This window comes from Corapipo altera, unplaced genomic scaffold (assembly GCF_003945725.1).
Source record: "Corapipo altera isolate COAL_440 unplaced genomic scaffold, ASM394572v1 359, whole genome shotgun sequence".
Taxonomy (NCBI): domain Eukaryota; kingdom Metazoa; phylum Chordata; class Aves; order Passeriformes; family Pipridae; genus Corapipo; species Corapipo altera.
In genome coordinates this window covers 500862-524138 of record NW_020884948.1, presented here as the reverse complement: position 1 = coordinate 524138, position 23277 = coordinate 500862, and the positions used below count along the sequence as shown (strand labels likewise).

Sequence of the window (23277 nt, the reverse complement as noted above, 5' to 3'; positions counted from 1 at the left end):
TGGTAGGATGTGGGAGGTCATGAGCAGTAGCAATCTTCAGGGGAATAGCTAATTCATGCTGTTAGCTAATTAATGGATACTCTGACTTATTCCAGTAACTTTTCAGTGTAGACAACAAAGAAATTTTATTCCAGGTCCCACTTATGACAGACCTGAATCTGCTTCATGCCTCAGCTACCCCTCTATTAAACAGATATAATGTTACTCTAACATTACTCTAAGGATAATTCCAGGAATGTTTCTCAAAACTGTGATAAATGATCAAGAATCAGTGCATAAATCTGGAAGGGACCTCAGGAAGTCATGCAGTTAACTTAAGTGATGAGATAAGATAATTTTAGTGCATGGTTAATGAATTACCTGACTTCAAGAGCAACTATGACCCTGAGCTGGCAATATGACAGGTAACATCCCTAAATACTGAAACAGTCATTAAAAACTTCTCAAAAACTAGTAATATTTATTGCCTTCTAACTTCACACTTAGTTGCAGCACCTGAAAAATGACAGAGTGAAACATGTGCTATACTCACAAAAAAATCGGGAAACTCTTCTAACCACATCAGGAAAGCATGTGCAGATACTATGTTCTGAATAGAAAACTGTATTCAAGACATACAGTTTTTTAGACCTGTGGGAATACTCTAAATCTCTGAAAGACCAAATGCCCAAAGAAAGATTCAGTGGAACTTGTTGGAGCAAGGTCAGGATAAAATATATGGCTTCATGATGTAACAATAGGATTTCAGTGACCTCAGTCATTTTCTTTCTAAGGTTTTCCATTCAAGAACTATAATACAGTTATAACACACAGTCAAAAGTAAAGCTCCAGTCCTGCAAAATGACAGTTTCATGCCATATATGCAAAAACTTATGGACCCACTATATGGACACAGAAAGAGACTTGATTTGTATATAAGAATCTGAATTACTAGGATTTACAAGGTCTTCTACATGTACTTGTGCATGCTGCACTAAAAGAGAAAGCAATGAGTTGAAAAACAATTTAAAAAGTAGACGGAAGAAACAAAAAGGAAGAAAGGTTCAACAGAGCACAGCGCATGAGAAAAAAACATCAGAGGGGAGAAAGCCAATTAAGCGACTATAGTCCAAACTCACTGAAATAACATTAAAAGATGCATTTTAAAGTTTTTACATCATTGAAGCAGTTTCAGCCCTACTTAATAAAGGCAGATTGAGTTTATATATGAAAGTACTGCTTGCTTTTATTGTTCGTCAGTATGTGCAAAATCCGCAAATCTTTAGATACCATTTGCAATTTTTACTATGTTAATATCAACCAGCTGATGAAGCTTAGCCAGGCACACCAAGATTTAAAATCTGTGTCCTTTCAAATATTCATCTGAATTATACAAAGTATAAACACATAAACCAGCTGAAACATCTGAAGGGAGTTCAAGGTTCTCTAAAGCACCCCTATTGCCTCCCTTCAGTCTCAGAAGCCCGCTGTATAGAAATATTAAATGTTTCCCCTCATTCTAATGTTTTGTTGTAAAGATTTTTTCTGTTTGACTCACTGACAGTATCTAGTTGGTGCTGTCATCTCCAGCCACAAGGGACTTAAGCTAAAGAATAACTGTATGTATCTTACAACAGTCATCTTGGATTTTTCGACATTTTACAGATTTTTGTGTCTAGTCCTACAGTTTCAACTCTTATTTGGACAACTTGAAAAACTTGTCTAGTCAGCTCAGTTTTGCATCACTTTCTTGCTGTTCTCCATCTTGCACGTAACAGCACCCAAACAGTGAAATGTGCCATTTCACCTCTACTGTATTTTGCTGAACATCACAAGTCATGAATTCAAGTGAAAGAAAAACACTGCTGACAGAAAGACAAAAGCTCGATTTTCTCACACTTCATGAAGGGATAGGTGTGTGTGGGAGTTTATTTTAGCCCTTTACAGCGTCAGCATACACAGGGTGCCAGTGATGAAATATTTCTTTGGTTTGGTTTTGATGGGGTTCTTTTGCCCAGCTGGTATAAACAAGCAGATGCACAAAATTTTGGTTATTGATCTGGGAAAAAAACCAGATACTTGCTGTGCCAAAGTCACCTGAGCCACAGGAAGTGTAGGCTGGTGGGACTGGCTGAAGGCATCTTCATTAAGGATGGAGGCAGCATTCTCCATCACAAAAGAGAAATAATACCATTCTGGTCATGGAGCAAGGAGACTGAACAGGAAGGAGACTCGCTCTTGATATCACATCATTAGAAAAGCTGCAGAAGGACGTTAATGCCATTTTGTTTGAGCTAGACTACCTACCCTGAGAAACACAAAGGGGGTCTTGTTTAGTATTTGTATGTGAAGCTAAAAGCATAGAAATGCTAACAAGGATGAGATTTAAAAAAGCCTATGACTACAGGAGTCTCTCAAATAGGAAAGCTGATATTTCTATTGAAGTTGTAGGGCACTATCACTAAGACTTGATTCTCACCCAGCAGCAGTTAATTGTGCAACTGAAAATCTCCCCCATTATACAATAGCAAAGGGTGGTAAATAATGATGGTGAAAGCTAGAGGCATGGATAGAGGACAAAGGCAGATATTTAAAAACTGGTGCATAAAAACTATATGCAATTGGCTCAATAATTTGAAGCTTTGCTTCATTTGCTTTAACCAAATGAAGAGTATTTGAAGCTTTGCTTCAAATTAAGGCTTTTCTGAAAGCACTGTTTTTCTCCTTCATTTAACCACTGACATCTTCTATGAGAGAACCATAAAAAGTGTAGGGACGTGGTTCAGACTACATTGCTCTGCTAGAGTTTCTTAGATGTGACAAAGATGGAAAAGCTCCACTTGTGCATCTACTTTTACACTCTGAATCCATCTTCACAGATGAGAGGAGTCAGTGACAGTAATTACATTGTTGTGAGCTCACTGTTGAGAGGAAGAAAAATGTCTATGCTAGCCACAAGCTATTTTTTATATTTCTCACTTCATACTTAATAAAAAGAAACTCAAAATATTTACAAAATCAAATTAAAGTATTTACTCTGACCCATGTAGATAGCAAACACAAACATTAGAAGGGAGCACTGCAACCTAAAAAGCCTTTGACTAGAATACTAGCTTTTCAAGTTTCCAACAGATCTCTATAATTGCCATATTTGAATACCAGTATTTTAAATTCACTAGAACTAGTAACTGATAAAACAAAAAAGCTGTATTCAGGTATATTCAAAGTTTCCAGTCTGAAGTGTAAGCAGAGACAGCTCTAATACGTGAGAGTTCAAAGATGTGGTTAGAAAGGCCTGCTTGTACGACTGGGAGCATGTGTTGCAGTTTCCTCATTTTGGCATCAATCTACTAAGAAGGTCTTATATTTCTCTTCATAATACAAATACCTTATCATTTCTGGATGTTCTCATGGCAAAAACAAAAAAAAACCAAAAAAAAAAAAACCACAACAACAACAAAAAAAACACCTAACAAACCAAATCAAACAAATAAGCAAAAGAAAATTCCCCCAAAACACAAAATAACCCCAACAAACCATGCCACAAAATCCTTACCAGACAAAGCAAAAAAGCTTGTCTAGGGAACATCCATTAGCAGCAGATTTGACTTAATTTCATCTAGGTCCTAGGACACATTAGTTCCAATTCTCTGAACATATTGAAAACCACATCATGCTTTTTCAGTGTTAACTACATATAGAATATATAAGTTCATAATAGGTTTCTAATTACACAATAGTATACAAGCATTATAAGGCGTTTCAGAACAGTATCATACACAAATTTTGCTAGAAATTTACTTAAAAGGTGTTATTTTTAAATACCTGTAAAATCCATTCAGAAACTATGCATACTAATGACTTAAAGGAAAGAAATGCCTGTGTGTCAGGTTGTGCTGATGCAGCTCAGGGTAGAGGTTAGAAACACAGCAGGAAAGAGTGATATCCTGTCTCTCTCATAATTCTTCATATTTCACTCTGGGAACTTCTAAGTTTGACTCTGAGCAGTTGGAAGGAGGTATAGTGAGCTAGCAGAGTGGGGATGTGGGGATACAACTCCCAGGAGAGGGGGTACAAGAGCTCAGGGTTCTCCTTGGTAGGTTTCTAGACCCCATTCAGATCCTATTCATTGCCCACAATCACCAAAACCACCTCCATTATTTCCTGCTTTTTAGAAACCAAGTGGCACCATTCAGTTTAAGCAGAATGGCTTCAACTTCAGAATAAAACAAAGCTGAACAACTTATGCTGCTCAAAAGAACTATCTCCTCCAAGGATACTGACAGATAAAACATGCCCCCTGTTTTCTGTGGAACAAAAAGTGTACATGCAATCACTGTTATCTTAACTAGCTGAACAGTACCTCGGAAAGCTCAACAACAGAGAATTAGTTTTACATGCCCAAGTAGGTCTCAGGCACTGTACAATCGCTCCATCTGCTGGGCAGACATTTTCAGTGATCAGCAAAAACTTCCGAGGAACCTAGAGATGAAAGGGTGACAGTGCTGGGAGCTAAGGGAACCCGAGTTAACCACAGTCTCCACTGTAGAGACTTTCTTCATGGCTGCTTAATTCCAAAGGCTAAGAGAAGGCCTTTAAGCAAGAATTTGTGTCTTTAAAACTCTTAAGTACAATTCCCAGTATGGTCAACCATAAATAGTAAATTAAATGAAAAGAAAAAGAATTCCCAACTGCGTTCTCTCAAGAATAATAAAAGCAGATGCTCCCAAGGAAATAAGACAAAATAAACTTGGGCACAGTAGTAATTCAATGGCAATTAGGACTGTCAAGGGCTCTGAAAGTAAGGTTTTCTTTTGGTTCTGTCATTACCTTGCATGGCCAGACTTCTTAAATTTTCCAGGCTTTCACTTTCCTCCATTTCAGCATATACAAAAATATAATACAGTGCACATATATGAGTATATAAAAAATAGAACACACCAAGCCCATGCATGACAACTGATTCTGGAAGTCTTTGCTTAGCACTTTGGTTACATAAGGAAAATTCAATTTTGTATACAAGTTAAGCAAAATGACTTCCACTCTCCTCACAGATCTGCTTCACATGACATGGACTGGTAATGCTGTGAAGCTTCTGATTTGGTGCTTTGCCGTATGGAGAGAGAATCATAGATAATAAGCAAACTTAATTGCGTTGCTGAGTCAGTTTTTGTATCTGTATTAGATAAGACTGAAAGAATAACCTAAATTTTAAAATCAGTAAGACTTGCCAGTGGCAAATGCAGATCTCATGGAACATATTTAGAAGTATGCAGATAATTAATACCATATAGACCAACACTATATTATAGTTCTGATAACATAACATGTGACATTCTTGTCTGGCTGTATGTAAATGTATTTGTGGGATGCCAGTATGTTTTTTTGCAATGCAGTTTTGGATAGTTTGTATAAATATGGTATCTGAGTCAGTCTAGGATCTGAGTGTGACACTGTGTTTCTGATAGTGTGGGGGCTGTGGGCTCTGTCCTTGGAGGTTTACTAGCATTTGCTTTTGCATCCCAGCAGCCATGCTTGCCTTTCAGGCAAGGACCCCACAAGCAATAGTGCTGGCACCAAAGGGGAGGGGAGAGCTAGACATTCCCTCAGCAGCAGGAATCATGCAAGCACTTGACCAAATGACAGTGGTGGTGAGGCTCACTGCATGCTGGGCAACTGCCAAACTGGAAGCAGTCTTCAGAGCGTAACCTGGCATCATAAACACTTCAATACTTGTTTGAAGGCAAAGCTTACCCAGGAAGATAGGCCATTTTAGGAGAAGCATATGATGCTGTCCAACAGTAAGTCATTATCCATGTGTGCCAGATGTTACCGCAGGCTCAGGCACTGTAAAGTACAGGCAATGTACCCAGGAGCCACCGTGCAGAATGTGAAAGGTCCTTCTCTGTCTTTCCACACCCGTTAAGTCAGCATGTAACCCCATATGAAGAAGCAGTAAGGACAGCGGATCTTGCCATTGCCTGGCAAGTGAAAGGCAACGGCTATTGCCAAGTTGTGTGTGCAGCAAACAGACCTTGGTAATGTGGGCACACAGCACAGCAGCCACAAGGTCACAGGTATCACTTATGAGGGAAACTCTCTGACCGTGTGAGCGTGCTGTGTGTAGGGAGTCAAACAGGGCACCCATCATCTCACTGGAGCCACCTGCTGCAAAGGGATGGGGGATGCAAATAATCCTAAAGGGAGCATTTGTGCAGTAAGGTCTAATTGCTGGTTTAACTGATGCCTTGCTTTAATATATAATGGAAAGTCATTTGAACACCTTTAATACATGTGTGTTATGTCTTATATGTACATGTGTACACATAAATGTGTATATATCTTTTACATATGATATATATGATTTATATATATCATATATGATTTATATATATAATATATATAATATATATCACATGTATGATTTATATATGATTTATATACATATAAATGTGTATATAGCCTTTATTTCAGTACCAACCGTGTAGTCCAAGATTCAGCAATTCAGTCCATCACACAACAACCAGTAAAGTATGACTTGGATACTGCCCCCACTTTAGGAGAAACCCTCAAGACCATACAGCAGGTGAAAATCGGCAAGGCAGCTGGGGTTGATGGAATTCCACCTGAAGTCTGGAAACATGGGGGCCTTGCACTCCACACCAAATTACACGAGTTTGTGGTGCGCTGTTGGGAGCTCGGTGAACTACCATCAGACCTTCATGATGCAGTCATCATGACTTTGTATAAGAAGAAAGGTATTAAATCAGATTGCTCAAACTATCGTGGTATTACTCTGCTCTCCATTGCTGGCAAAATCCTGGCAAGAATACTCTTGAACAGACTAATACCCACTATAGCAGAAGGAATTCTACCTGAAAGTCAGTGTGGTTTCAGAGCCAACAGGAGCACCACAGACATGGTGTTTGTTCTCAGGCAACTGCAAGAGAAGTGTAGGGAACAGAACAAAGGTCTCTATGTAACCTTTGTCGACCTCACCAAGGCTTTTGATACTGTGAGCAGAAAAGGTCTGTGGCAGATTTTGGAACATTTAGGTTGTCCCCCCAAGTTCCTTAAAATGATCATCTCACTCCATGAGGATCAGCACGGCCAAGTCAGATATGGCAACACACTTTCTGAGCCCTTTTTAATTAAGAATGGTGTGAAACAAGGCTGCGTTCTCGCTCCAACCCTACTAACCGTCTTCTTTAGCATGATCCTCCAAAGGGCCACAGCAGACCTCGATGATCAGGACGGTATCTACATTCGATACCGTACTGATGGAAGCCTTTTCAACCTAAGGCGACTGAAGGCCCACACCAAGACCTTAAACCATCTTGTCCGGAAGTTGCTTTATGCTGATGACGCTGCCCTTGTTGCCCACACAGAAGCAGCCCTGCAGTGTTTAACATCCTGTTTTGCAGATGCTGCTGAGCTCTTTGGGCTGGAAGTCAGCTTAAAGAAGTGTAGTGGTTTGAACCTTGTTTTCCCCCAGAGGCTAAAAAAAGTGGTAACCCCCAAGGGGTGGAAACCCCTGGAAGTTTTGAAGTTCTGTCCAATAGGCGCTCCTGCAGAAATGTAAACATACCACAACCAGACCGGAAGAGATGAGTGGTAGTTTGGGTTGTTAGAAGAAGTAGTCATGTTGTAGAGCCACGAGGAAGGGGCTCTGAGCCCCTCGGGGCCTCTGGGGCCCCCCAGCCCCAGTTGGGGGCTACAGAGACTTGGAACAGTGTTAAGCTGGACTATGTGTCTGTAGCTGTGAGCTGGGAGATGTTTTCCATTGTGAGTGAGCAGAGACAGAGCAGAAGCGGCGGCAGCGTCCGGAGGTTATGGCTAAAAGCCAACTGATAAGAACTGAACCAGAGAAGCAGCAGAAGCTAGCAGCAGAGCTACAGAGTTCTGGGGGTAAGAACTGATACCAGACCCCCCAAACCTCATTTGAGACCTCCTGGAGAGGAGGAAGATGATGGACTCTTACTTGAAAGAGCCTTGAAGTGCAACATGCACTGCAGAGAGGAGCTGAGAAGCTCAGAGCGTCCTGGGAAGTTGGACCGGGACAGAGAGGAATGCAGAGGGGGTGACCTTGGCTCCCCCCTCACACTGCTGCCAAGGTGGCAGCCTGAGGCAGGGCACAGAGGCCCTGCAAGGAGCTTGAATCTCCTGGAGATACCAGACCGTCACAAAGACCCCCTGTGCTTTGTGATATGACGTGGTGAAACGGCCGTTGTCTGGGGTAACGAAGCCAACGGAAGACCCCTCGGTTGGTTGGCGACGGGGCCGAGGGAGCTTGGATACCTCCCTCGTGAGTGCTGGCAGAGATCCAGCAACAGCTGCATGCATGAGAGAGAGAGATAGACTGCTTCTGCTACTCTGAAGAAGCTGCTGCCCTGAGAGACTGGAAGGGATCTGTCCTTCTTTCTCTCCTGGACTTTTATTTGGAGGGGAGAAGAGATCTGATCCATTGTAAATACTATATGTCATTGCAGAGATAGTTGTGGTTTTTGTGTATAATGTGTTATAGTATTTATTTGTACAGTCATTGTAATATATTCCCTTTCCCCCACTTTGAGTCCGGTTGTGTTTTGTCTGGAAAAAACCCATCTCACATTGAGTTGAGATGTGGGAGGGGGGATGGAGCTAGGGAATTGGATTTTGGGGCTATCTCAAACCATGATAAGAAGACAGAGGTCCTCCATCAACCTGCACCTCAGGAAGTCCCCCATCATCCCCACATCACCATTGGCCAATCAGAGCTCAAATCAGTCCAACAGTTTAATTACCTAGGTAGCCTCATCTCCTCAGATGGTAAGATCGACGGAGAGATAGACAACAGGTTAGCAAAGGCATATAGTGCTTTTGGAAAACTCCACAAAAGAGTACGGCGTAATAAACACTTGAAGAAAAGTACCAAGATCAGTGTTTACAAAGCCATAGTGTTGTCTACTCTCTTATATGGTTCCGAATCATGGGTCATCTACCGCCACCACCTGTGTCTCCTAGAACGCTTCCATCAACGCTGCCTCCGTACAATCCTTAACATCCGCTGGTCCGATTATGTGACCAATACATCTGTACCAGAGCAAGCAGCTGTCACAAGTATTGAGGCCATGTTACTGAGAATGCAGTTGCGATGGGCAGGGCACATCTCAAGGATGAAGGACCACCGTCTCCCTAAGATCCTGCTCTATGGTGAACTTGCCACTGGCTGCCGCATGAGAGGAGCCCCGAAGAAAAGATACAAGGACTCCCTGAAACAACATCTCAGCCTTGGCCTTATTGATCACCATAACTGGTCTACTCTGGCCTCCAATTGGGAGGTCTGGAGACACACCATCTATAATGCAGCTGTCTCCTTCGAGAACACACGCAGGATCACTCTCGAGGAAAAAAGGCAACGCAGAAAGAACCGTGTCTTGCAGAATACACCATCTAAGGAGTCTTTCTGCTGTGCCTTTTGCAATCGGATATGTCTGTCACGTATTGGCCTCATAAGCCACCAGCGTGCCTGTAACAAATGTGGATAGTGCCTTCCCAAATCTTCGTTTGCGAAGCCTAGCCATGATAGCCTTTATATGGTATATAATCTTTTATATATGATATATGATTTATATAAATATTAAATTTATTAATAAGATTATATATGTGTATATATCTTTTATATAAATTTCACAATGCCAAAGAACTAATTTTAATATATTATTTCGCTGCATATCAGCAATCTTATATGCACATATTAGTACTAAGTCCATATATGTACGACTATATGTTTACCTGTTAAGCTTACTAGACTTTGCATATGATACCTATTTCTGCTGTGGGCAAGGATTCCAATGTCTCTTTCTAAACTACACTTAAAACTGAAGGTTTTCCTTGCCGTAATTAGCAACTGGTTGTACTTTAGATACTCCATCAGTGGCACGTTCATCAGTACTTAACAGTGTGACACTGACAACACCGCTATTGCATGACAACTATAAGTCATCCAGAGGAATGGAAAAATTTTCATTACAACTTGGTCGTAAGGGGCTACTGTTTCAGGGACGTGTGACACAAACATTAAACTTTTTTTTTATAAAGAAGAGGTCTTGGAGGACATGATTGTCTGCATTCTCACAGACAAGAAGAAAACACATCTGTATCTGATATCTAGTTCAGTTTGTGAATTTTTATGTACTTTCTTCTTCCTTTTCATTAGAATTTATCCTATCTGAGAAGGATTTCTGCTCTTATAGAAATATACTAATTCACAGGAACTTGAGTTTCAGAAGTGCATTCTAAAGCAAGCAAAATGGAGATTCAAGAGTTAAATGCTGAGTGCTGGTCCGTTCAGTGGAGAGTCTGCATAGGGGAGAGAATGGCCAGGTGGTTCAGGAGAATGGAAAGACAATGGGTGCTGTTACCTCCCACTAGTTTCTTGCTTACTGATGTGATGATTTCTAAAGATGGGTAAAATCTTGGCATTATTTAATTAGAGCTGTGAGGAGAGTGGAAGTCATTTTGCTTAACTGGTATACAGAATTGATTTTTCTTTATGTAACCAAAGTGCTAAGTAAAGACTTAACATGCATGTGTCTTAACATGGAGTAAGTGCTAGAATAGTTGGTATTTTAATTGAAAATCCAGGTGCTGAAGTCATGTATTTATGAAGAACTTCACTGGTTTAATTTTTTCCCACCTAAGCATATTTTCAGACTTCATAATGCTAATATTCAGAAGGCAATTGAATTTTTTTCCAAGTATGAATACGTCATCTTTTAAAAAGAATTTTTGTTGTGTTTTTAAACATTAAGACATACAGCTATGTATGGCACATATCACAGTAGATATCGAGATATCTATATAGTCTCTAATCCTAATAAAGAGCTGGCTTTTCAGTGTAACAATTAGATTTGGAAAGAAGATGTAACAGCAGGCATTGTTTTTCCCCAAATAGTTTTTGTAGTACGCAATTTCACCGTGTGTCCAGAATTTATAAATTGTTATCAAGACTCAAACACTGATTAGCCTTAAAAAAATTCTATACAGAATACATTTAGATATGTTTTATGTACATGCTATTGCTGGACCATGTAGTGTTTATACTGAGAGGTTTTTCACTGAAAATTAGTGAAAACTTCTTTTGAACAAGAAAGAAGTCACTAACTTGATTCTGGGTCTTGAAGCCTTAAAAAAACCCCACAACCAAAAAATGATGGCCGGTTCTTCAGAAAAGTCCAAAGAGCTCAGCAGTACTGATGCTTCACTGTGAAGAAACTTGAGTTTTCAGTGATGAAACAGCATCTGTATTATTTACCTGTGATAAACATTCGAACTACACTAAATCCTTAAGTGTACAACTCAGTAACCAGCTACGTGCTCAGGCTCACCAACAGATGAAGTTCATCTTTTGCACCTTTGAACAGAGAATTGAAACGTCTTTTATGCTGTTCTAGCAAAGTGAAACAAAAAAAGAGATTCTTCCAATCATGATGGGAAGTGCTCTGAATGAAGAAGTAAAATTTTCTCAACAGAAATGTGTACAAATCTGAACTGTGAGGTCATCAAAACACTGCAAGCTCTAGTCGTAGTTGTTATGAGGAACACTAAGGCAATATCTAAACCTGATAAGGCAAAATCTGATCATGTTCCAGTTTCTTATTTGCACATATGGGAATAGAATAGAATATTTCAACTGGAAGGGACCGACAATGTTCATCCACTCCAACTGCCTGATTACTTCACAGCTGACCAAAAGTTAAAGCATGTTATGAAGGGTGGTGTCCAAATGACTTTTAATGCTGACAGACAAGTCAGGCATGACCAACTGTAAAGCCCTGGTCCCAAAGCCTCAAGCTTTACCAGGAGTTTTATTTTTATTTAGACTCCAAGAGTTTGCCCACCAAACTTTTCCAGAGCCTTTGAATACCCTGAATTCACATAAAGACAAAAAGTCACAGACCTTTTCCCAAGAGATTTCTTTTAATTTAGTGAGAAAATAAGCATTTTGGCAAAAGGTTTTACAGGAGTAAAATACAAGCAAGGAGAAGTACTTAACTAAAGCACCCAGTACACAACCACCACTATTTTTAATGAAATACAACCCATCAGTTTTAAGTTACCCACAAGAGATTAAGAAAGAAAAGAGTAAAGAAAGAAAGAGAGATTAAAAGAAGAAAAAAGTAAAGAAAGAGGTTAGAAGAAGAAACTTGTGCTACCATCAGAGATCACTTGACAGCAGGTCCCACGAGAGAAGGCAGGCCAACACAGAAGCCCTCTGCACCTCTATTTATGTGCCCTAGTCAATGTGGCCACCCCTGCCAGGCAGGACGTCCAGCTCACTGACTACTCAATGCCATCCAGGCCAGAAAGAAAGGTGGTGCAGCCAATCAGAGGCTCCAGGGGGTGTGGTGTGGGTGGGCTACCAGACAGGCCTTTTTTGATTGACATGCCACCCACAGCCACATTGCTCCCAGGCACTCAGCCATGTTGGCTGCAAGGCCTTACCTAGTGGACACTGATACTGGGCTCCTGGTCCGCTCCCCCCCTCCACTACACACACACAGACAAGATGGTTGATTCGACCCAACAATCAAATAACCCAGTGAGATACAAATCTGGGCTTTCACACTCTTCCAGGGTCTGACAGCCCTCTTGGTAAAGAAATATTTCCTCCTGTCAAATCTGAACCTCCACTGAGAGATGCAGGTTTCAGCCATTGCCAGAGTCCTGGCACTGGGTAGCAGGGAGAACAGATCAGCACCTGCCTCTCCACTTCCCCTCCTCAGGAAGCTGTAGAGAGCAGTGTAGTCAGCCCTGAGTCTCCTTCCCCCCAAACTACACAAACACAGTGTCCTTAGCTGCTCCTCAGAGGACATGCCTGCCAGTCCCTTTGTCAACTTTGTTGCCTTCCTCTGGATGCATTCAAGAACCTTCACATAATTTTTAAACAGTGGGTCTCACTCAAGGTGAGGCCGTGCCAACACTGAATACAGAAGGATAATCAACTCTTTGGACTGATTGGTGAAGGTGTGTTTGATGCATCCCAGGACATGCTTCATCCTCTGGGCTGCCCAGGCACACACTGCTTACTGATACCGAGCCAGCTGCCAACCAGCACCCCCAGACCCCTTTCTGCAGGGCTGCCTTCCAGCCACTCCTCACCTAATTTAGACTTGTGCCTCGTGCCACCCTGTTCCAGATGCATTTGGACTCATTAAATTTAGTCCCATTAATCATTGCCCCACGCTCCAAGATATCCAGATCCCTCTGCAAGGCATCTTGTCTCTCTTGAGAGTCAGCAGCATCTCCCAGTTTGGTACCATCAACAAATCTGGTAATGGTGCATTCAAATCCTGCATCCAGTCACTGAGAAGCATATTGAACAGAACTGGCCCTAGAATTGAGCCCTAAGGAATGCCACTGGTGACCAGTGACCAGACAGATGTAGCCCCATTTACTCCAACACTTGAGCTATGCCCTTCAGCCAGTTTGTCACCCAGCGCACCATGAATCTGCTCATTCTACAACTGGACAACTTGTCTTGAAGGATGCTGGAAAGGACAATATCAAAAGCCTTAACTAAAATCCAGAAAAATTCAATCCATCACCTTCCCTTCATCCACTAAGCAGGTGACCTCATCATAAAAAGACAGCAAAACAGTTAAACAGGACTTTGTGAAACCATGTTGACTGTACCTGGTGATTGCACTATTTTTTAAATGTCTTTCAATAGTTATGAAAGTTTTTGACTGGGGTAGAGTTGATTCTCTTCACAGTAGCTCCTATGGGGGTGTATTTGGATTTGTGCTGAAAACAGTGTGAATAACACAGAGATGTTTCCATTATTGCTGAGCTGTGCTGGCATAGCATCAAGGCGTTGTCCCTCTCTGTAAGGTAAGAGTTAATAACATGTGCAGCATAAGCCTTAGACATGCCTTTGGTGGCAAAACTTGTTGCAGAAAATGTCAGGCTTGGTGGTGAAAGGTTGCAGAAAACAGCACAGGTGCCTACGCACAAGCTGCAAAAAGAAACAAAGTGTTGGTTCTGGCTTGTGGAGGCAGGACTGAACCCTGCAACTGTCCATTGCAGTGTGTTATATAACAAGTGTATAACTGCTCAAGTGCAAGAAGTGGGGTCACAAATAGGACATTTGATTTTGGGAGTACTTGACTTGTAAGACCTCCAGAGTAGACCCCCGACGACCACTGAATTAAGACCCAAGCATGTGCAATGACCACTCCTACTCTTGCCTTATGCTAATGAGGAACTGAAAACCACTACTACCCTCACCTCCCATGCCAGGTACAAAAGTGACTCAGGGTGTGAACCGAGTGGGACCTTACCACCACAAAGCCAGTGGTGTTGCCGAATACCTCCAAAATTGTTATGAATAACAGAACCCTCTAATACTGTCTTTTTAGTGTCAGAAAGCAAGGCATTGCTTTATTTGCAGCACTGGGTGTGTACGTGAGTGACAAAAATCCTGCCTCCATACAGACACCAATACATCACTTTTTCACCTAATTATACATTTTTAACAAACAAAGAAATTGATGTTCATCATTAATTAGTATTCTATCCACTACTGGTTTTTAATCTCTCGTTGCTTATGCTAATTAATTCATACTTTTAGTCTTTTAGTCTCAGTAGGGATTTTCCGAAACAAATATCGAGTCATTTTTAGTCTTCTTCGTTATCTGCTGCTTTATGCAAATGATATTTATTTCCAAATGTCCAGCTTCAACAACACATCTTTCTCTCATGGCCTTTGTTCACTGAAGCATATCAAGATTAACAAAACTTACAGTTTTAGTACTTTTCCCAAGCTATATTCTCACAAAAGTTGTTATGACAACTGTTTTCTATATTCTGGCTAAAAGTTATTTAAGGTCTAACACACAACCTATGATTAATTAAAACAACTAAATAAAAGGTTAATTAAGACCATTAATAAAATTAGAAAAGTTATGTAATTTCAAACAGTGGGACCCCACCATCAAGAAGCAGTCTGGCACACGGAGGGACTAATTGTACACCACTGGATGCACATTGCTAACTATCTTCTGCTCGCACTCCTCTCCCCCCTCTCCTCTCTCTCTCTCTTTCCCCTATACACCTAATGTTAGGAATAAAGCAGGTATTGTTGAACTGGCATTTCATCTTATTTGCACCTTAATTTGGGCAGAGGACTTTAACAGTGGATCCTAACAGGCTCTCACACCACCCCACCAGTGAGGAGGCTTGGGGTGCACAAGAAGCTGGGAGGGGACACAGCCAGGAGAGCTGACACCAACTGACCAAAGGGATATTCCACACTATATGGTGTCATGCTCAGCACATATAGCTGGGGCAGAAGGAGGAAGGGGTGTACATTCAGAGTGATGGTGCTTGTCTTCCCAACTCATCATTACACGAGATGGAGCCCTGCTGTCCTGGAGATGTCTGAACACCTGCCTGCCTATGTGAAATGATGAATGAATTCCTTGTTTTGCTTTGCTTGTGCATGCAGCTTACTGCTTTACCTATTACGCTGTCTTTATCTCAACCCATGAGTTTTCCCACTTTTCCAAATCTCTCCCCACCTCACTATGCGGAAGTGAGAGAGTGGCTGCATGCGGTTGTCACTGCTTGCCTTGCCGACACCTATCAGCAAGCCCAAAGTCGGCTGTGGGAGAACAACCTCTGTTCAGACAAACTCTGTCTTCTCCATGTGTGCCCTTTCTCCTGTGTCTGCTGCTGTCCTGCTGGTGCTCCTCGTGCTGCTCTGGTGTCCATCACAAATAGGTACTGAGTAGCAGAACAGAGTAACAATTCCCAAAGAGCTGCTCAGGCAACCTCCTCCATGGGGCTGTGCTACCGTGAGCTGCATCACTAGAGCTTTGTGGCTGTATCATTCCACCAGTTGGCAACAGGTCAGATCAGGAGACAAAAAGGCAAAAAACCCAACACTTCTATTGAGTTTTTGTCATTGTAAATATCTAACACAAAAGCATGTAGAAAGGGAATGCCTTGTTCACGTGAGCAGAAATCCTAGGGATAACTTGGGAGTCAGAGCCATCCCCTTGTCAGAGACTGAAATGGTTAACGGCTTAAAAACCAAAAAACTTTTCTTTACTGTAGAAAATTGCAAAGAAACAGATGCTAGTCTACAGAAGTCCACTCCTCCTTGAATATGCCTACTAATTTGGACTGTGAAAGGACCTTGAGATAAGGTGGTACTAACTGCCCAAGTATGCCAATCCAGAAGGGCATGCATACCTGAAGACACAAACTGGATTTCCAGATAAGGGAAGAGGCTGATAAGATGAAAATCCTACAAGGTGGGATACTCCTTCTTATCATGCCCATGTCCTCCCTTACATGATGACTCAGCTGTGAAAACCACTCCAGGGAGCACCAAAGACATTCACACCTAGCCTGAGCCTGGTTCATCTCGGATGATGAACCATGAAGGGCCATGATTAATTCAACTACACTGACAGCTGCAACATCTTAGAAGGTGTCAAAGACTTGTGGAATGTCTGATGATCCAGTATTACATCATCCAGGGGAGGTACAGGGGGCGTTTCCACCTAGCACGTTATAAACCCCATGAAATGGGAGTTAGGTGGACTCTTTCTCCCCACCACTCAACAGATACAGTCTGCAACCATTGAGAAGACCCTAAGAAGAGCACCAATGGGACACTGTCAGAACCTATGGAGTAGTGATATCTTTTTCTACTTAATCTGTTTCTCAGTCACTTGTAGGGAACCAAATTTATATGACCCTGGGAGAAACTTAGAATGGGAACTTGGCAAGATAAATGCGGACATGGTGAGATCATAGAATCACAGAATCATAGAATTAGCCAGTTGGAAAGGACCCCTGAGATCATCAAGTCCAACCTTGATCCACTACCACCTGTAGTTACTAAACCATGGCACATCCAGTCTCATCTTAAAAACCTCCAGGGACGGAGAATCCACCACTTCCCTGGGCAGCCCATTCCAATGCCTGATTACCCTCTCTGTCATCCTTGATAAACCCAATAACCTTCTCTGATGAAATGACTGGTTTGGATGAAGGTAAGGCAGTGGACATTGTCTTCATGGACTGCAGTATGGCCTTTGACACTGTCTTGCGTAACACCTTCCTAGACAAGGTGTTGATATAGGGGCTAGATAAGCAGACAGTAAAGTGGATTGAAAAGCACCTGAAAAGCTGGGTACTGAGAGTGTTAATGAGCAGTGCAAGGTCTAGTTGGAGGTCAGTAAGCAGTGGTCTACCCCAAGGGTCCATACTGGGTCCAGTCCTGTTTAATGTTAATCAATTACCTGAATGGATGATGGGGCAGAGTTTACCCTCAGCAAGTCTGTCAGTGACACAAAACTGATGCTGAGAGAGTTGGGACTGTACAGCCTTGGAGAAGAGAAGGCTCAAGGGGGAGTTTATCAATATGTATAAATAATGGGAGGGTGCAAAGAGGACAGAGCCAGGCTCTTCCAGTGGTGCCCCGTGACAGGACAAGAGGTTATTTGCACAAACACAGGCAGTTACCCAGGAAACATTTTGTTACTGTGAGGGTGACTGAGAACTACGACAGGTTGACCAGGGAGATTGTGGAGACTCCATTCCTGGAGATATTCAAGCTGTCTGGGCATGGTCCTGGGCAAATGGTTCTTGATGACCCTCTTTGAAAAAGGGAGGTGGACTAGAGGACCTCCTTAAGTCCCTTCCAACCTCAACCACTCTATGATTCTGCAAATACTAAAACATTAAAATGGGTCCAAACATTTCTGCTTTATGAGACATTAAATGTCTTCAAAGAAAGGGAATAGTTCCGGTTTGATATCCCTTACAGTGACATGCAATGCAAATTCCTTCTCAGTTATTCAGCAAGATCCTTAAATTCTCTAAAAAGCGCCCCTTTGCCTTCTTAGTACTCTGCCAGATTTGCTAGGACTCCTGCAAGCTTCCTGTTTCTGACTTAAGCTACTAAGAACTTCTTTAGCTACTCGTCCTTTGTGCACGCTGCCTGATGTAGTTTACACTATTGTAATCTTTGTGCTAGGTGTAAACAGCAAAAGCAGATGAGGGATTTACTCTGCCTATCTTGGTGGGCCAAGTTTTCTTGTTTCAAGATTTTTCTAATAAAAATATTTAAAAAATCACAAGGCAACAGGTTATGCCCCTTTTTATGGAGTATCACTGTTCACTTAAAAAGTCCCTCCAAAGAAATTTTTTTACTGACCCTTTCAAAGACAAAAACACAAAAGGGCTGAGTGCTGACTTGTTTAATCTTGCCAAAGGAAGAATGAGGGACTGAAGGTGGGTCAGATCTCTTGCTAAAAATACCTCAGGGAGAAAACAGTTATTCATGCTAAGAGATAGTGCTGGCATAAGAACCACTGCCTATAAACCAGTTGTGAATACATGTAGGATGAATACTGAAAGCATATTTTCATCCACTAGAGCAAACAGACATCTTCAAATGCACTGAAGAGCAGCACACATGTGCACAATGGCATCCAAGTTCAAGGACAGGAGTTTAACAGGAGAGACTGGACTCCTGACACGGAAGATTCATTTTGCTCTTGCATCCTTGTCATCTGTTCCACATTATAAAACATTCCCATAAAAACTAATACTTTTTATTAGTAACTCCATTGCATTACGCCCACGCATAAACCTCACAACAGCCTGTAGTGATGAAAGACAATAAAGTACACTCAACGAAAAATTCCTGCCAGCCTAGAAAAGGCATCGGCATGACATACCAGACATATCAGCATGACATATCAGTCTCCAAAACAATCCTGATAAAGCATGTATATTACTCAACCTTCAATGTATGGTTGATGCACTAATTTTGAACCTATTTCAGCTAGGGGTAAGATTTGTCACCCCCTCTCATGCTCCTCTGGAAGGTTTTCCAGTGTAATCACTGTAGAGATACAGTTAAATGGGTACAGCATCTCAGAAGATGACATCATATTCTTCCTTCTTACACTGAAATACGCAAAACAGGCAAAAGGTGTTTTTATATCACTATAACCAAAAATTAACTAGGGATTCAGTTCAATTAACTGAATTGAACCACTAACACAGACTCATGCAAAGTCAAGTCCTTGAAATAAATCTCAAGTGTTTCTTAAAACTAAACCCCAGCACGCAACCTATTCTTAATTCACGAAGAACGTTTTACTCATTAGCTGGTTTTGAATACCAGAAGGTAACTTTCATTCAGAACAGATGGCCATGTCACACTGTGTTATGGAATTCCACATTTGTAATTTTATTATAATTCTGAAAGAGGTGGTATCTGAAGAGCAGAGAAAATGACTATACAAAGAATTTATAGAAAGATTCATTTATATACTGCAGACCTTCAGATGCTTCTTTACAGTTTCAAGAAAAAAGTAAAAATTTTCACTAATAGAAAAACCAAGAAAGAAACATTAAATTTTTAATGATACTGTTGGATACACTGAGACCATTTAATTAAAAACATGGCTTTTAGCATTTTTTTATTAACACTGTATGATTATAGTACCATATTTACTAACTATGTTAACAGGAGTCTGGTTAAATGCATGTGTCAACTTGCTGCCATTAGTTATGAAACTGCATATACACATCTACCAAAAATCTTGAAAGAAAGTGCTGTGTTAAAGATTTAGTCTTGTATTTGCCTTGAACATATAAGTTCCATGAATATCTTTCTACATACACTACATAATGGTACATACTGAACTATTTTGCTTTGTGCATTTTTTAATTCATTAAAAAGCAAGAGCACATGGCACTATACCATCCAAAGGAATGCATAACAGAAAACTTCCCTTAGAAACAGGGTAACTTCTTTTTTCTCACTTACCAAGTAGAGCTAAACTCCCAGGAAATACCACCAGGAGTTTCAGCATTCAATCCCTTATGCTTTTGAATTTAGAAGACCTTGAAAAAGCACAAGGAATAAAAAGTAAGGCCCTGAATGGAAATAACAATACATGAGAAAAAAGACATTTTATCTTCAGCCCAAAGGCCAACACTTGGTGTCTGAGAAGACACACTAAAATTTAAGTACTTTCTACAGAAGTGAAAAAATAGAGTAAAAAATTCTTCCTCATTTCAATGCTCACAATGCATCAGATTTAAATCTAACTGAGACTTAAATCTAACTGAGATGTCAGCTGAAGAAATTCTCTGGGCTCCAACTGGCTGACTACATTAGGCAACTGGAATCTTTGTACACCAAAAGAATATTAAAAGAAAACTCGTCCTAACATTTTTTAAAAGGAGCAGAACTCCTGGAAGTAAGAACTGCATTCTTTTTTTGGATGGTACATAAACTCTTTAAGCAGTATACCTCTGTGCCAGAAGAACAAAATTATTTGTTAAAATCAGAGCCTTTGTTGCTTCAATGGTAGCTATTGCTCTTTGGATTGCTTCACCCTTTCACAGACATCCAATGCCCCCTGCTACTAATACACCACTTTCTGGTCCCAATGCAAATCTTTCTTATCTTCCCCTCTCTTCCCCACTCCCTTCCTTTTAAAAAGCATAAAGTTATTTACACAAAATTCGTAGTTACACAAATAAAACACTTTGGCTATGGTCACTGAATAAGGTTTCCCTGGTCCTAATACTTCAGGAAAGAGAGCTATTAAAAAAAACCATCATATTTTATACAGGACAAATCTAGTTCAAATTGGTGGAACCCTCTTAAAATACAGCCCAACCAGAGTTTCTCATTCCATTTAACCGTTACTTAGTAACAGTGGATAAAAGGATTAAAATCTAAAAGTGGGTATAGTTACTAGTTAATCCAGCGGCTCATGCATTCAGCATGTAGTATTCAGCATGTCATTTTATTCCTCGGGTTATGAATATAATGTTGACAGCCACACATGAAAGAAATAGAGGCAATGAAACTTTTCAGCACTTGCGAACACTAAAGCTCCTTTATTACCCCCAGTTCTCATATAGGGGTCTAGTACTGCTCTTTTTGAGTGAATGGGAATTACACAGTAGACCTCAGAGGCTTACTCTCCTTGTGCAGGCTTCCACTGTAACCTACTGTATCGATTTTCTGAAAAGCTAACTAGCACTTTCTTATGCATTTCAAATATCAATGTGTTTAGAAAGATACCGAGATATGTACAAGTGTGATGGTTGTAGAAATCAATACATAAATGCTCTCAAGAAATGGGACAGAGGAACAAAATAAATTCCATTCACTTTCAGATTTGCTGACTCAAGGAATTATAAATCAAAAATAATTCCTACTGATAAAAAAAAGCCAAAAAATCCTCAAAAATTCAACAAAAGGGGGGCAAAAGAATCTATAAATATAATTATTAGGTAGGGGAACAAATGTTACTACCAAATCAGTGTTGCAGAGACAACACTGTAACACAAAAGTATCTTGTCACTGTAACACAAAAGTGAAAATATCAGACTCTATTGTCTCTATACAGGTTATACACACTTTTACTTACACAAAATAAGTAAAGAGGCAAAGCTCAGCAATGGTATAGTTTCAAAATGATCTGTATGACATATCAAGATCTGAGATATACTATAAATTACACAATTTTCCTCTTTGTTTTCCCCTCATTTTTACCCTGTAATTATTAAAATGCAGAACGTTCCCTGCTTAGTTCTTTGTATAAAGACAATACAAACCTCCCTAATTACAAAACAGATTTCCACACAAACTTTTTTTGTTCTGTCACTTTTTCCTTATTTAAAAATTTTCAAAGTAAAACAGCCTAGCCCTCTTAATACTAAATACAGAGCTATCTTCCTGAATATTCCAACTGCCACTCCTTTCTTACCAGAAATCAACCTGCACAAACCTTCTCTTCACATACATCTTCCCCTTTCTCCATTCAGTTCCCATCACTGATCACAAAGATGAAGGGAAGAGCAAATAGTCTTCCTCAGCTGATCATTCTCTTAAAAGCACATTTGCAAGGCCTATAGCTACCATTGATGCAACCATGGTAAGTGTGTTTGTAGAGGTTATACACTTTCTGAACAAAAAAGTAGCACAATCTAATGAGCATTTCTGCTCCAATAAATGATGAGAAACAGCGTGTGAAGATATATTAGGAACCCTTCAGGAGAAGTCTTTTGTTTATGCTTCATTCAGGTATGGGCTACATGGGTTTGGGTGGCACCCAGCTTCTTTTGTTTTATCATCTGATATGAAAGCAAAGCAATAGTGCTTTGTGAAGTCAGAGGCATCTTCAAATAAAAACCTGAACCCTTGCAAACAAAGTACACAGACCATCCTCTGCTTTCCTTACTGGGAATGACAAGGTTCAGACTGTTGCTGAATAGCCTTTCTCCTTCTCACACTGATTTCCTTCAGTGACGTCAGTGAAGAGCTCTGAATCAAGGATGGAAAGGCATCAGATCTTCTTCTGAGATCCAATCATGACCTTTGATACAAAGTTCACAATGGCACTGGCAGGTTGCTCTGGATCGTGCTCTGCAAAGAGGTGGCATACGTTGTCTGTGGCACTGCCTTGCTTCCTGGCAATGAACCCAAACACTCTGCAAGGGCAGCAATCACAGTACGTCAGAGAAGAGACAGACAGGCATCACCTCTCTTCATAACGATACTGCAGAAACGAAGCACACAAACCAGACTTCCTCTGTTCTGATGGACAAGGCCCCATGTGACTGCTAAACACAGTGATCCAGATGGACCAGACATTTCAGGAGAGAATCAGGGAAGGACACTTCCCCCTTCCTTCTACTCTGTGTGTTGTCAGAGAAGTGCTGATGACCCTTGGGATACATTTAATCTGATTCAATACTGCTGTTCTCTTACCTATCGTGGGGAGTGTGTGGTGTGGTGTATCAGGGATTGCCTAAAGAGAGGTTTTTGAGGGACACACATCTCAGTGAACAGAGTATTGTAAAAAGGACTTAGACCATCTATTTCTTTCTTACTCTTCTTCACTTTCCAGAAACAAGTGCCTGAACCTCTCTGTTTAGGTTATTTCTTTTGGTTAAAGGGGACAACAGTGTTTGCCTTCAACAGAAAACACTTTGCAATCCACTGGTAATTATATATTTATGCCACACATTAATATTACTAAGAGTATTTTCATCTATGTATCACAGGGGGCGATTTTTTTCTAAAGATATCATTTTAAGTGAGACAAGTAAGCTTGTGTACTGTTGCTGGACAAGTGGAACACAAAACTGAATAGCAAATAGTTCTGTTTTAAGTTCTGAAACCTTAGTCAAATCATAGACCTGAAACCTACATCAATCAGACATTCCACCATCACCCATCACACAATTAGGCCTCAACTTGAA

The 23277-nt window shown here is 40.8% G+C and overlaps 1 protein-coding gene across 16 annotated transcripts in view; it reads right to left on the bottom strand.

Annotated features, from left to right (window-relative positions):
• Positions 1-19213: 19213 nt before the first annotated feature.
• TNS3 (tensin 3) overlaps positions 19214-23277 on the bottom strand; it is a 206917-nt gene continuing 202853 nt past the window's right edge. For all 16 annotated transcript variants that reach the window (XM_027662849.1, XM_027662851.1, XM_027662852.1 and 13 more), the window contains one exon: positions 19214-22503. In XM_027662849.1, the coding sequence (XP_027518650.1) occupies positions 22359-22503 (145 nt within the window). In that variant the 3' untranslated portion in view covers positions 19214-22358. The remainder of the gene's footprint in view (positions 22504-23277) is intronic.